This window comes from Crassostrea angulata, chromosome 5 (assembly GCF_025612915.1).
Source record: "Crassostrea angulata isolate pt1a10 chromosome 5, ASM2561291v2, whole genome shotgun sequence".
NCBI classification, from domain to species: Eukaryota; Metazoa; Mollusca; class Bivalvia; order Ostreida; family Ostreidae; genus Magallana; species Magallana angulata.
In genome coordinates this window covers 42,107,829-42,122,118 of record NC_069115.1, presented here as the reverse complement: position 1 = coordinate 42,122,118, position 14,290 = coordinate 42,107,829, and the positions used below count along the sequence as shown (strand labels likewise).

The 14,290-nt window shown below is 31.5% G+C and overlaps 2 protein-coding genes across 2 annotated transcripts; one reads left to right on the top strand and one right to left on the bottom strand.

Moving 5' to 3' along the window:
* Nucleotides 1–3,572, top strand: LOC128185664 (uncharacterized). Its single transcript, XM_052855285.1, has 4 exons — nucleotides 1–68; nucleotides 212–273; nucleotides 2,666–2,806; nucleotides 3,034–3,572. Exons 2-4 carry the CDS (start codon nucleotides 222–224, stop codon nucleotides 3,318–3,320), a joined length of 480 nt encoding a protein of 159 aa, XP_052711245.1. The 5' UTR covers nucleotides 1–68; nucleotides 212–221; the 3' UTR covers nucleotides 3,321–3,572.
* A 4,890-nt stretch (nucleotides 3,573–8,462) lies between these two features.
* LOC128185666 (scavenger receptor class F member 1-like) lies at nucleotides 8,463–10,037 on the bottom strand. The gene is made up of 4 exons (XM_052855286.1): nucleotides 9,922–10,037; nucleotides 9,766–9,827; nucleotides 9,116–9,247; nucleotides 8,463–8,906 (listed from the first exon to the last, which is right to left on the bottom strand). The coding sequence occupies exons 1-4, from the start codon at nucleotides 10,017–10,019 to the stop codon at nucleotides 8,647–8,649; spliced, it is 552 nt and encodes a 183-aa protein (XP_052711246.1). The 5' UTR covers nucleotides 10,020–10,037; the 3' UTR covers nucleotides 8,463–8,646.
* Nucleotides 10,038–14,290: the final 4,253 nt, after the last annotated feature.

The following is a 14,290-nucleotide window of genomic DNA, read 5'->3' as shown; positions in this document are numbered from 1 at the left end:
GTCAAACTATGAAACTGCGGTGTAAATACTTCAAGAGCTATGTTAGCTAAAGAAGTTTAATGTTCAAGGTAACGCTTCTTACGCAGTATACATGTGTTATTTTCTCTTATTTATTTATATATTTACTTATTTAATGTAATTCAAATACATTTATTTTCTAATTTCAATCAATTTCATGTATCTAAACTCTAACAACTCTCATTTGATTTAGTCGATCAGCCATGCAGTGCCCAGATGATAAATACTTCCATTCAATAACGAAAACCTGCACAGGTTTGTATAAAAATACGTTGTTAGTTTACCTATTTTGTAATTTTGTAATCAATTCTTTGCCTGCCTAATTAAGTAAAATCACGATATACCGTTATTAGTAGGAAAGGGATTTTTATAAATATTAAGAAACAGCCAATATTGCATGTAACAGCAATAATCTGAAAAAAAATATACGAGGTCGTGTAATTAGCACTGAAATTTTTTACTTCAATTTTTAATTCAATACTCTGAAAAGGGTTAATTATCTCTGAGTAAAAACTCAAGAATTCATTTTGTTACTTAGATTTTTATAATACATTCGAAACAATTATTGATTTTAAAAAAAGTGTTTTTATACAAATTACTAATAATAATGCAAAAGCTTATTTCTTTTTTGTAATAATGCAATGATGCACATATGTCTTAATAGTAAAATAATGTTAGAAACATTGAAGGTAAACAGTATATATATATATTTTTTTGAAATAAATTATAAAAAGATGATGTTTGCCTTATTTCATATATATATATATATATATATATATATATATATATATATATATATATATATATATATATATATATATATATATATATATATATATATATATATATATAAGGCAAACATCATCTTTTTATAATTTATTTCCAAAAAATATGACGTTGCATATTACGATAAATGTAATCTTATTTGTAAGTCAACGCGAAAATACACACGCTAAGTTTGAGAACTTAAGGTCGCAAACCCAACTTACAACAAGAAAAAGGACTTCTTTATTGCATGTACATGGTCGTTGATATGTGCACGTTTTTCGGATACATGATAGACATACACATCGTGGTGAATGATGCCACGTGTCACGAGAGTCCATTAAACCTGCAGCCCATACATTTTTGTCATGAAATCTTGGACAGATCTTTATGGAGTTTAGAAATTTTACATTATTTCGGTCGGATTGGATGGGAATCTGTTTGGGAGGGTAACAGTTGAAATTGACACCCCGAGAAAACCATTGTCAACCGACGCAAAGCGGAGGTTGACAATGGTTTTCTAGGGGTGTAACATTTCAACTGTTATCCTCCCAAACAGGCACTATTTATTTTATTATACTGAATGTTTTAATTTTAGGGAAACTAGAAAACTGACCAGTCAGGAAGGGCCCCGCTATGACAATAATATAGAGAAGTGAAAAAAACTTTGAATTCCATTCAGTGAATGCAAATAAATTGTATCACCCAGGGTTGACCTTAACTTCAAAACAAACATCAGTTGCAGACAAAGGTGTTCATTAATTTTCATATGACAGATAGAGATAAGCCTCTAAATTTTCTGCAGCAGGCAAGATAATTAATCCCAGGGGATTAATTGTACTGCTCTCTCATTCTTTTCTTCTAAATTTACAAAAAGATTTTTTTTCAGAAATGACAGAATGGGGTTACTATCTGATTACCTGTTAAAATTAACAGTATTAAGGCAGAAGAAATTAAAATAAAAATAAAAAAGTGAAAAGGATATCTTAATATATATCTTGATTTTAGAATTCAATAAAATTATCATAAATCATTGTGTACAGTATTTTAACAAAATAAAGTATGAATATTATATTTCAAATCCGTATTTAAAAAAATGTACACAATACTACACATCATTCAAAATTGACCTTAACTTCAAAACAAAGTTCATTTGCAGACACAGGCAGTGCAGTAATTAATCTCAATGTGACAGATAAAGATAAAGCTTAGGATTTTCTTCTTGTGGAAGGTTAATTAATGCCAAAGGACAAATATTGCACAGCCTCCCAAGTATAAAATGGTAACATTCTCAGCAGTTATCTCTCTTTGCCCATTCATTCTTATGCATAGTTAAGGAATCTACCCCCCCCCCCACCTCTGCTCCACACCAGAAGTCATAGATAACCAAACTTAGCTTCAAAATATGTATTTCTGCCTACTGAACTACCATACTAAATTTAAACTTGATTGGGCAACCATAAAAAAAGTTATTGGAAAAAACCCAGAAAATTTGTGGACGGAAGTGACAGACGGACAGACAGACGGACGGACAGACAGAGTGATTACTATAGGGCACCCGCAAATCCTTGTGGGGCCATAATTATTACTGCTTTGATATAGAAATGTCGTAAATTCTACTAATCACCTAATTGTAAACGGACTTTTTCGGGGTTTTTTCGATTACGACAAAGAGCACACGACGGGTGTGACCGGTCAGCAGAGGATGCTCACTTCTCCTAGGCACCTGATCCTACTTCTATCTATATGGTGGTCCGTGTTGCGCTGCTTTGAATTTGTGTTTCGTGTTATTAATTTTTTAGATGATTCAAGGTTTGTGATTGTCATTTTTCATTTGTTAGGCAGTTTATAAGCTCCATTAATTCTAGTAACTTTCTTGTAGATTGTACGCCTGGTTATTATGGACCTAACTGCACGATACCATGTCGTTATCCGGGATATGGGCCAGGGTGTCAAAAGGAATGTAGCTGTAATATGACAGTCTGCAGTCACGTCAATGGATGCTCTGGATATGATTTAGACGGTGGAAATTTTAAATACATTGAAAAAGATTGACAGAGACACGTTAAAGAAAGAAGACCGACATTCTTCTCAACTCTTAACAATGTGTCAATTCTATAGCTATAATCTAGTTTATGTTATTGAAATCTCTGAGTTTAAATCGTGTAAAATATTAATCACCTAAGGTAGAAAATTTTGATAAAACTACCGTGTGATGGTTTCATCGTAAATATTCTTTATTTTCTCTAGGACATGAGAGTACAACAAGTAACCATGACCTTCCAATGATCATAGGTCTCTCTCTGGGGTTTGGCATCGTATTAATGATTGTTGCTTTCGTTGTTATCACTGTGGCAAACAGAAAGTTCTACACGCGGCATATCAGAGAAAATGCCCATTATGTTGGATCAGTTGCCACAGAGCACAACTACACAAGAAACAATTTGGATAGAACTCCTGAACCATATACTAGTTATTGCAGTGCAAGTGAGGCTACAGAGAGCAGCATTTACATGTTAGCAAGTTCATGTCGATAACAAGACTCTAATCAAAAGGAAACTTATTTAATTCAGACACTACAAAAAATTATTTTTTAAAAATCATGGCTTGATGAAGAAAACGAGATATGTTCACACGTTGATGAAATTTTAATAGTGCATGATTACACTGTGAACAATTATGTTTATGTTAAACTATGTTGAAATCCTAACATTTTCATTTGAATTAATGTTTAGGAACAATTAATCAAATGTACTTTTCCTTAATAATACACTTGACGTTGTACAGCGAATAAAATAATTATTCCATGTTTGATTTATTGGTGATATATCCGGCATGTATAAAAGAAGTGGTGATGTTAGTGATAAATTCATAAACTCTTCGTCGGGCACAACGATGCTCAAACACGTACATGTAGACAAAAACTTTATGGCATCAGCATTGTTGAATATATATATATATATATATATATATATATATATATATATATATATATATATATATATATATATATATATATATATATATATATATACACAGAAAGAATTTTATTGTAGATAAAAATCATAACCAGTTATATAAAATTAAAATCAATCTATTCATTAATAAAAATTATAGCTAAAGAGCGGAATGTATGCAATAAACGGAATGCCAAAGGAAACAAGTCTACTGCATCAAAATCAGCCAGAAGATGTTGTAGAGGTAGAATGCTTTCAGAAACTGATAGCATATGGTGTAGTATATTCAATCGAAGAAAACATAAACATGTGGTTCAGACATCCATTTATTCCAGAATGCTCGACTATATTATGCGTACCCCGAACCCGAGCAAAAACGTAAATACAATACACTCCTACCTGTTTCATTCAAAAGAGGAGATAGAAAAATGGACAAAATATAAAGGTAGACCAAAAAAAAAAATTTAACAAAGACCACAGTTTCAACAAATGATCCTTTACCATACTTTAAAACTTAATATTGTCATAGCTCCGGCAAAATACAAACCCAAAACAAAAGATTTACAAGTCCAATTTATGGTGGGCTTTTTAATGCGGTCGGGATATCGGCGCTTGCTGGGCTGGTTTACCAACTCTGGTGTCTCATTTCCTCGTTCCGCATACGGTTTCTCCAACTTGTCCGTGGCGTCCTCCAGACTTGGTTCTCCAGGTTCCTCCTCAGGTTGTCCGGAAGACGCTGAAAGCACCGGTATGTCATTCGGTACAGGTTTTTCATTGACAGAGATAACAACTCCAGCGGTTGAAGTGTAGGGTCCCGCTCCAATAAAATGGCTGACGACGTTAGAAGATGATCAGCATGACAATACCGAATTCTCTTTCCAACTCTCACAAGATAGGTCAATGGTCCTAATCGTCTGTGAATTACCCCTGATACCCTTTTCCATTTTTGTCCTGGAACAGTCGTTTTCACTTGAACCTGGTCCTCCTTCTGAAATTCTCTCATCTGGGAGTTTCTCCCATCATGCTGGTCCTTCATCTTCTGTTGTTTTCCCTCAACATACTCTCGTAGATTAGGTTTGATGCACCTTAATCTGGTACGCAGCTGAGGCTTGAGGAACAGCTCCGCTGGAGTTGTCCCAGTGGTGAGGTGTGACACGATACCTCAATAAAAAACATAATTTGCCAGTTGTAGCTGAAGAGACCATTTGCGCACATCAAAATCCTGCCTTTTTAACGTTTTCTTGAGAATTTGCACTCCTCTTTATACCAATCCATTTGATTGAGGATGATAAGGCGCCACAAGGATATGCTTGATTCAATCATGCTTTACAAAGTCCCTAAACTCTACTGATGTGAACTGGGGCCCATTATCACTCACTTACTCTTTCGGTATCCCAGCTGAAGCAAACCATGTCCGCAATTTTTCTATTGTATTGCTACTTGTGGATGACTGAACAGGTATTACTTCCAGCCACTTAGAATAGCTGTCCACTATAACAAGAAAGGACTGTCCCTTGTATTCTGCAAAATCTATATGCACTGGCTGACCTGGTCGTGAGGCCCATATCCACGGATGCAAAGGACTCTCCTGAGGAGTGCTTCTAGTTGATGCACAAGCTGAACATCTTTCAATCATATCTTCAATGTCCCGGTCTAGAGAAGGCCACCACAGATATCCACGAGCCAGAGATTTTGTGCGCTACATGCTTATGTTCTCTTCATGTATCTCCAGCAACAGTCGATCTCGCAACTTTTCAGGGATTACAACATATAGCTACTTACTAACTGTGGATATGCGTGAGAGCTATGGACGTCATAATACTTTGACCTTGAAATCTCATGCCGGGCCTCATACCTCCGATATATATATATATATATATATATATATATATATATATATATATATATATATATATATATATATATATATATATATATATATATATATACATATCTCTATATATATATATATATATATATAAAGGGTTGTAGTTCAACACCAAGGTCTTTTTTTCTTTTTGGATTTAGGTGAAAATTTTAGTGGTTTTAGACAGCATTATTTTTCTTCTAAAGACTCATATAACGAATGTCTAAATAGAACTTCATCGTCCTTATTTTTAGAACCATGAGATGGACTTCTATCAAAATTAATGAAATAAAATCGGTATATCCAGTAATCACATAATTTCAGTAGACTGGTTTATAGCGTAGGCAACAAATCAAAGTCAACGACGTGGTTGTCTTAAAGGCATTCACTAACCAACATAATTTTAAAAAAAATTGTCATTGCGAAAAAAGGACATTTTGTATTTTTAGTGATATGATTTTTTTATTCACCGAGTTTAAATAAATATTTTTTTTTTAATATAACATCTAAAAATGAAGTATAAACTAAGTCAGTTGACATTATACACTTGTTCTTAAATGTATAGAAAATTGAATAAGAGAGTGAATAAGCCCCTGTTATTTTGTATCTCTTTATTTGCAATTGTAACATATTATGTCAATGATATCTTTCAAAAACATATTGGTTAAAAGTGAATGATTAATTTGTTTGCGTGTTTGTTTTTTATTTGTTTGTTGTTTTTTTTTGCTGTTCTTTTCTTTACATGAATATAAATTTAGAACTTTACATTAACTGAAAATTTTTTAATATTTCTAAATTAAGTATACTATGATTACCAACAATTGCTTCAATTCCTTATGCAATAATAGGAAACAAACCCACGGAAAACATAAATTAATACAATGCCTATTTTGACTTCCGTCATGTAATACTTACACAACAACAAACAACAAAATGATTTCACAAATTTCACATTTCATTTTAATAATTACAAGCACCAAAATCGAAAGGAAAGGGGAAATTATTACTAACACCTAAACACTTCAACCAAAAGATCATTAAAATGAAAAACCAAATTGTCTTGGCAGTTTTTCTGATTTTGAGAATTGTATATTCGAAAGGTAGGCAACAAAAATGTATTGTTATCGTGATGTTTAGGAATGTAACCCCCCTAATAATTAGTAATGAAATGAATTTGATTTAGGTTTTCGTTTCTACATTTAAGTGAAACGCCATTTACGTTTATTTCCTTATTTTCAATTGAATATTTTACATGGTCCCATTAAGAAGGGAGGGAGGGGGATTCCATGTTAACTCAATTTTTTGTATGTAAATTTAAGAAAAATCTTTGCTTAGCATAAACTGCCCACCCCCCCCCCCCCTGCTACGTGCCTGTTTACAGATGTTTGATACATTTTTAATAGTTACTTTTATTTTTTACAATGGAGTGTGTTCTAGGAATATGAAAAATAACATATCAAATGAAATAAAGTAAAGTACTTGCTTGTTATGACCATTGCTTATTTGTTGTCAACCTATTTTTAACAGTTATCTGTACCCCCCCCCCCCCCCAAAAAAAAAATTCATAGAAATGTCATGATTTTGTTATAATTAAAATTAAAAAAAATATGAAAAAGACAAAAAAATCAAATAAGGGTATATAATACCGATAATTTCCTAGAAATGTGAAAACCATGCTAAAAAGGACTAAAACAATGAATTAAAATTTATCAAAAATACCAACTTTGGATTAAGTACAAATCTTTCCAGTGTACTTCATATTGTCTTAAACATAAGTTTAATTTTATAGACTGTCGGGTTGGTTATTTTGGGAAGAACTGTTCGATGCAGTGCAGATATCCAAATTATGGAACGAATTGCCAACACGACTGTTCTCACTGTGAAAAAGAAGAATGTGATATAAAAATCGGCTGTGGCACAACTGATATAACTCCCAAAGGTTGTCTGAAATATTTTAGAAAATAATGACAATGTTAATGAATATTTACAGTGTAGTCAAAGATAGACTAACACATTTAAACGAGTGAATGATAAAGTCGGCACTTTTCTATAAAACAACACGTTTTATCATGAATTTTTTTATCTAGGTACTGCTTATCCTGAGGAAATCTCTGAAAGCTCAATTCATGTAATTTACGTCACCATAGGGATGATGTCTTCGGGATTGTTCGTGATGTTTGTTTCTTTTTCCTGTGTCTTTCTGAGAAGAGTACTTTTCGTCAGACTTGAGAGAAGATGATCTTATCATGCAGCTATAGACAGGGTTTGTTTAATCGAGATTAATATTTGTGTTTTCCAAAAATTGAGGTAGAACATTTACTTATATTTTAAGATTTGTTTTATATAGTAACTGTTAGTGTATATTTGTCTTGTCATTAATCGTCATACTGATTTTTACTTCTATTGTAAATCTATGGCGTTTAATTCAATCTGCACTCCTTTAACATTTTTTAAGGTGTCGAATTACAGAATTTATGTACTAATTTGTGATAATTTTAGAATGAAAGTGAGGAAAAATGACACATTTTGATTTGTGTTCATAGCTTGAATGATTATTTTTTGTAATGACTTCGAATTATTGATGATTTTGTACATCCTTTAACATAATTTCTTTCCAGTCTGTGGACAATAACTATGTCCTTTCAATGAATAAAAATGAATAGAATGAAAACAATAATCGATCAGCAATGCGCCTAATGAACCGTTAAGATAATATCAATGTTCAATTAAATTTAATCCTGATCAAAGTTAAATTCAAATGTTTGATAATCAGTGGCATATTTTAGAATTCCTACTATCCATATGTTGAGACACAAGTCACCCAATTTAATCTTAGTTTTATTGACAATGGCAGGGCAGTCAAAATACAATATACAATGTACGATTAAATCATGCAATTATATAAACATTAAAACATCATATTCCTATAAGCAATTGAAAAGACTGTGTTGAAACCAAAGCTTCTCGAAATATTAATGTCGGTACATTAGTTTGTCATTCACTTTCATATAGTCCTTGAGTAACAGTAATTACATTGTTTCAAACAGTGTCATCGTTTCTCTCTTGTTCATCTAATGAGTTTTGTAGAACAGTATCGGTAGGTGAACGGACGTCAAAAATTATGGAATCATACCTTCTTTGTGTGGACTGACGGTTTAATTTTTGTCTGATTTCAAAGTACCCCCTGTAGGATGGGATCAATTTTATGACCTTGAAGATGACAAGAATAAAAAGAAGACATACGATACACCCCAGTAAGAAATTAGATGTTGGAAATTCCACTGTCATTTTATCACTACCTGTTAAATAAGATAAACGTAATCAATAGTATAGAAAACATAGATATTCATAAACTTTATGTGCTCATAATTATTTTGATTTGAGAAAGGTATACGACCAGGATTCTTATAGAGATTTGAGTTATTAACTATGCATTTGAATTTCGATATACATTTTATAAAATTTGTTTTGCATGGATTAAACAGGCATATTAATGCAATTTACCCACCAATATCTACGCATCCTATGATGACATGACACTGGTATTCAGCACAGTAACATTTTTGTTGACAATCAGTGCCATAGCTTGGATAACGACACGTTTTTGTACAGTTGACGCCATAGAAACCGGCCATGCAACCTAAAAATACCAATACAGAAGATCAACAAAACACGACTATTGAATACACATTTAACCACCTTTCACTAACAAAAACTTTTCTAATTATTACCTGGTAACTCTGGTAATGTTTAAGTTGAACTTTCTCTGAACTTCTTTGTGCGTGAAATTGATTAAATTCCTTTTTATACAATTATGTGTCAAATTTATATATTTGCCAAATATGTATTCAGCAAACTTTTTTGCTGTCTGCCATTTGTCAGAATTTATTCAAATTTATTTTTGCACCCAGTTTGGCTTATGTAGATAGTTCTTTTGTAAAACAAATTCATGTCAGAAATATCTCTTTACAAATTTAATTTATTTTAATTGAGAGAAAAGTTTTGTAGTCCTGAAAAGTTGTGAAAATGAAATGTTTTCTTACAGACAGTCGACAAATGTACAAAGAAACCTTACTCTCCTCCTGAATTTTAAATTTAAAATAAGTTTAACTATGATATGCATAGCACGAATAAAACAGCACAAATTTAATTACTTACGGACGCATTTTCCCATTTCCTCGTTCCATATGTAATCAGTGCAACAAGGCTGAAACGTTGATCTATATATATTCATTAAGTGGTAATTATTTGATATAAATAATATTACTGTACTCGAATGAATAGACCTTAAAAAATGAAGACAAAGAAACTCACCCAACACATTTACCATCCGCAAATATATTACAATAGAACATGATCAGAAAAACTTTAATCACAAATAGGAAAACTGATATTTTCTTCTCTTTTGCCATCGTGTATGTTGTTTGATTCCGAAATAACCAATCCTTCCCATTCCGGTTTACCGCGAAACTCTAACATGACCAAGTATAGAACAATAATGTAAAGGTATAGAAAAAAAATACACGTAGATAGACACAGGTTGTTAAAATTTTGCATCCATGGGAATTTTGATCGAATGAAGCATGATTTACAGTGCTGCTATCCTGAAAGTTGACAAGGATAGGATAGGATAGGATGCAGGATGCACGATACATGATAGAAATATAAAAGTTAGGTTCTATCCTATCCTATCCTATCCTATCCTGCATCCTGTAGCCAATCAGATTCGAGTATAAATTTCAGAGTTTTTTTGCGAAACGAAAATTGGCTAAACAATGTATTTTCAATGTCAATTTAATACGTTTTACAAGTTAAACCATTTAAGAATAATCATTATATCAAGAACGCGGTGCATAACATTAATGCGCGCTAAAATGTCGGCGCTACATCTATGTCATTTCGTACGCAAATACGGAGTTACTGCGAGAATTCGTTGCAACATTTGACAACGTCAGAAATAGATTTCTGTATTTACTTCATTTAAAGTCTGCAAATTAATAAAAGCTTGAATTTATAAACGACTAATTTGGCATTTTAAAAGATAAACATGTATACAAGAATCAGACATTGATTCACGTTTATATAATTTCTTCGATGCCCAATAACAGGGACGCATATTTCTGTCCGATATTAACCTGAACATATCGAATTAATAAATGTTAGCTAGCTATAAATGCTTTAAAAATAACTTCGAGTTGTTTAACTATAAACGATATAAACTTCCTAAAGGAATTATTTATATTCAGATCGTGTTTACATTTATCGCCGAACGAATCGCTCGAATAATGAGAATTACGCTCAGTTATATGTGATAAGAAAATAATTTGATAAAAATATGTGACTAAACAGTTCCTCAATAAGTGAATCGAAGTTATTTATCTGTTTTTTATGTATAAATATAATTAAATCAAAAACTAATCGCTTACCTGTTTGTTTACGTTATTGTGTCCATCCCGCGTACGATTTAATTTTACCGTAGCACAGGTAAGTAAGTTATCCCGCTCGATGAATATTCGGTTTTAAGATTTAATTATTCATTTTGAGTACTACATTATTTGATAAAATCATTTTATTTTTAAATTTCGTTTCATTTAATTTGCATTCCTATATTTTGAAAGTATGGGATAGGATAGGATAGGATAGAGCTTATTTGCAGGATAGGATGCAGGATACAGGATATAGGATAGGATAGGATAGTTTTGTCAACTTTCACGATAGCAGCACTGTATATACAAGTTATGAGAACACGTAATTTAAAAATTTGAAGAAGATTTTGAATAAGATTAAAAAAAAAAAAAAAAAAAAAAAAACAATCAATTATCTTACAAAAAAGCACATAGAATGTTTATGACTCTATTTTTAAGCGCTAAATATAAAAACGTCAAAGTGCAAAGAAATAATTAATTTATTCAATACTAGAAATATTTCGTTGACGACAATATAAATGACGGGGTAATGTGATAAGATAGGCAAATCTTACTTGAAAATATTTGATTCATGCCCTTTCTAAACAAAAAACTCTAGAATTCAGCGCGTTTTCTTTTCAAATGTGCATTATTAACTATTGTTTTTAAAACATCCTAAAAATGTCTGTAATTTGCTTTCTGTGTATGCTTGTATGCAGTTTACTTTACCAAATGATATGAACACGAATAAAGAATTAAAGAACACATGAAGCGAAGGTAAACTATGTAGATACAATTATATTGTTACCCATAATCAATAGAGGAAGCCCTTCTCTTTCTTTTCACCCTTTCCAGAGAATTTTATTTTTAAGGTATTGGATACGTTAAATAAACCATGAAAATACTCATGATATGTTTTCGAAATGTTAAACTTGTGTAATAGTCATCTGTAGAATACTGTTCTGTTTATTTTTGCTTAAATTGGCCCAGATTAAAGATGAGTGTTTAAACGTATGTCATTATGCTGCGTGTGCATGAACTTTTAAATGTGTAAAAAGTTTATATATTGTTTTAAATCTTTGAACACATATTACTTTAAATCATTTAATAAATCAGCTCTTAATGTCTAAGGTAGCGAACTTTAAAGTTTACTAACGTCAAAATAGAATTATACATGTATAAACATTGCCACATGCAAACCACCATTAACCACATATTGATTACTTCTTGTTTCATTTATGCTGATGATTGAATTTGCTTTGTTCCTGTTAAAGTTATGATTCTAGTATCAAAGTGCATTTAGCGGCGAAAAATTCCACATTCTATATATGTAATTTAAATAACGTCACATGTGTTTGCCGTGTATATGATAGGATATCATCATAACCATACAGACTTATCGCAGAGAAAATTTAGAGATAACATTGGAAACCAATTGATTTAAATGGCTATTTTGAGGTGTAAATTGATTAAATGGTAGTAAAACCACTGTTGTTTAGTTCAATTGACAAGGGCGTATAAGACAAATGTACAACATGTATTTTTGTGTATGTTCTTAGTAATTAGTTTGAATCATCAAACCAATTAGGGTATCATACATGTGGGTATGCCCTCTTATAGAAGAGCAATTTTAGCAATCTTTAAAATTTAAAAAGATTTTTCAGAAATGATTTTATATCAAACATTTAAAGCTCAAACAAAATAATAAAAAATAGATTATTGAATATTTTTGAAATCAATAGGCTAAAATTGTAATCTCTCTAAAATGAATATAATCAAATGTGATAAACTCGTCGCTCAACATAAATGATTTTATATTATATTATTATTTTTTTAAAAATCAGTTGAACAGATATATGCTACAAATCAATATTATTATGTTAGAGTATACAATGAATTACATTACATTATGACACCATTTTATACATATTTACCAAAACAAATGTCGAAATTATATATTTTTATTTCCCGATGAAGTTCCATTAGGCGTGAGCTGCAAATTTCTTGCGGGAAATATTTAGTGTGGAATGGTCGTCAAAGTATTGCTCAAATAACACAATTGAGTGGAACCTGTGGAAAAAGCTATTAATAATCCCTTTTTGAGGCAAACTAGCATCATTGTTATTTGTTATCCTATACAAAGATTAAACTGCTATTTTTTTCTTAGTTGTCAAATATTTCACCTGATTTATTTTCATCTTATGTGTATATATTATCGGTCAATGTTGAATGCAAAATTGTCAAAATAGCAGAAAACTTTAAAAATGCTGTTCATACTGCTTTAAAAGATTACAAAAGCTGCAGTAAATGTACTCTATTAAAGTCAAATGTAATTCGCTTTAAGACAAACAAGAAAAGATAAATTTATATAAATAAATACCTTGAATACAATTTGACACGACATTAAAAGTAACCTGTAAATTTTGGAAGCAAGTTCCTTTTTGGAATAAAAATAGGCTGTTATTTTCCCATCATTAGAAAAAATAAAAATATAGAAATAATATGGGTATATGGGGGCTAATCCATATAATAGTTGGTCCCTCTAAGGGATGTACTGACCGACGTGTTAGGAACTTCAAGGAATTATAAAGATGGTTAACAATTAATCTGCACCGAGCACTGCCACAGTCGTTTATCCATCAATGTTTTTCAAACGAGTCAATCAAAGGTGGACATTGTTGCATTAATCCCTTGATTAATTAAAACTAAAAAAAAACTTAACTTTTTTCTACGAATTTTGAAATAAAACACAATGCTTATATCTATAATTGAACAGCACATTTGAGATACCGTATATCGGGTTTTTTCCGCGTCATGTTTTTTCCGCGAATCAGAGCCTGGAAGGGTATATAAAATTTACGCGAATCTAATTTTCACTATTTCAAAGTCACATTGTAAATATAATTTACGATTGCCTAAACCTGTGAGGAAAGTGGCGAAAAGTATCTAAATTGTCGCTCTTTGTAATGAAAAATTCGGACAATGAATCCATTTACACGTTTTCCGTAATGTGAAATAATTACCGACAATTATTTTCGGAGACGCAAACAGTCATAAATAAAAATATCTTGTACCGTTACATATACCAATAGCTCTGGTATAATTAGACATCGGTTTATGCAAGGAAAGCGAACGTTTTAATAAGCTTGTCAATGGATTATTAAATAAACAACGCGGCATACAAATCTATTATCTGGCACTTGTTCTCCGATCCCGCGATTTGTACCTCTAAGTAAACTAACTGAACACAGTTCACCGTACTTTTATTTACCTGTACA

What these genes read in the sequence shown, in the direction of transcription:
- LOC128185664 (XM_052855285.1), top strand. Translation starts at nt 222, where the DNA reads ATGCAGTGCCCAGATGATAAATACTTCCATTCAATAACGAAAACCTGC. An exon ending in AATAACGAAAACCTGCACAG is followed by an intron (nt 274 to 2,665) that starts GTTTGTATAAAA and finishes ACTTTCTTGTAG; the next exon opens with ATTGTACGCCTGGTTATTAT. An exon ending in CTCTGGATATGATTTAGACG is followed by an intron (nt 2,807 to 3,033) that starts GTGGAAATTTTA and finishes TATTTTCTCTAG; the next exon opens with GACATGAGAGTACAACAAGT.
- LOC128185666 (XM_052855286.1), bottom strand. Translation starts at nt 10,019, where the DNA reads ATGGCAAAAGAGAAGAAAATATCAGTTTTCCTATTTGTGATTAAAGTT. An exon ending in GGAAATGGGAAAATGCGTCC is followed by an intron (nt 9,248 to 9,765) that starts GTAAGTAATTAA and finishes TGGTATTTTTAG; the next exon opens with GTTGCATGGCCGGTTTCTAT. An exon ending in CATAGGATGCGTAGATATTG is followed by an intron (nt 8,907 to 9,115) that starts GTGGGTAAATTG and finishes CTTATTTAACAG; the next exon opens with GTAGTGATAAAATGACAGTG.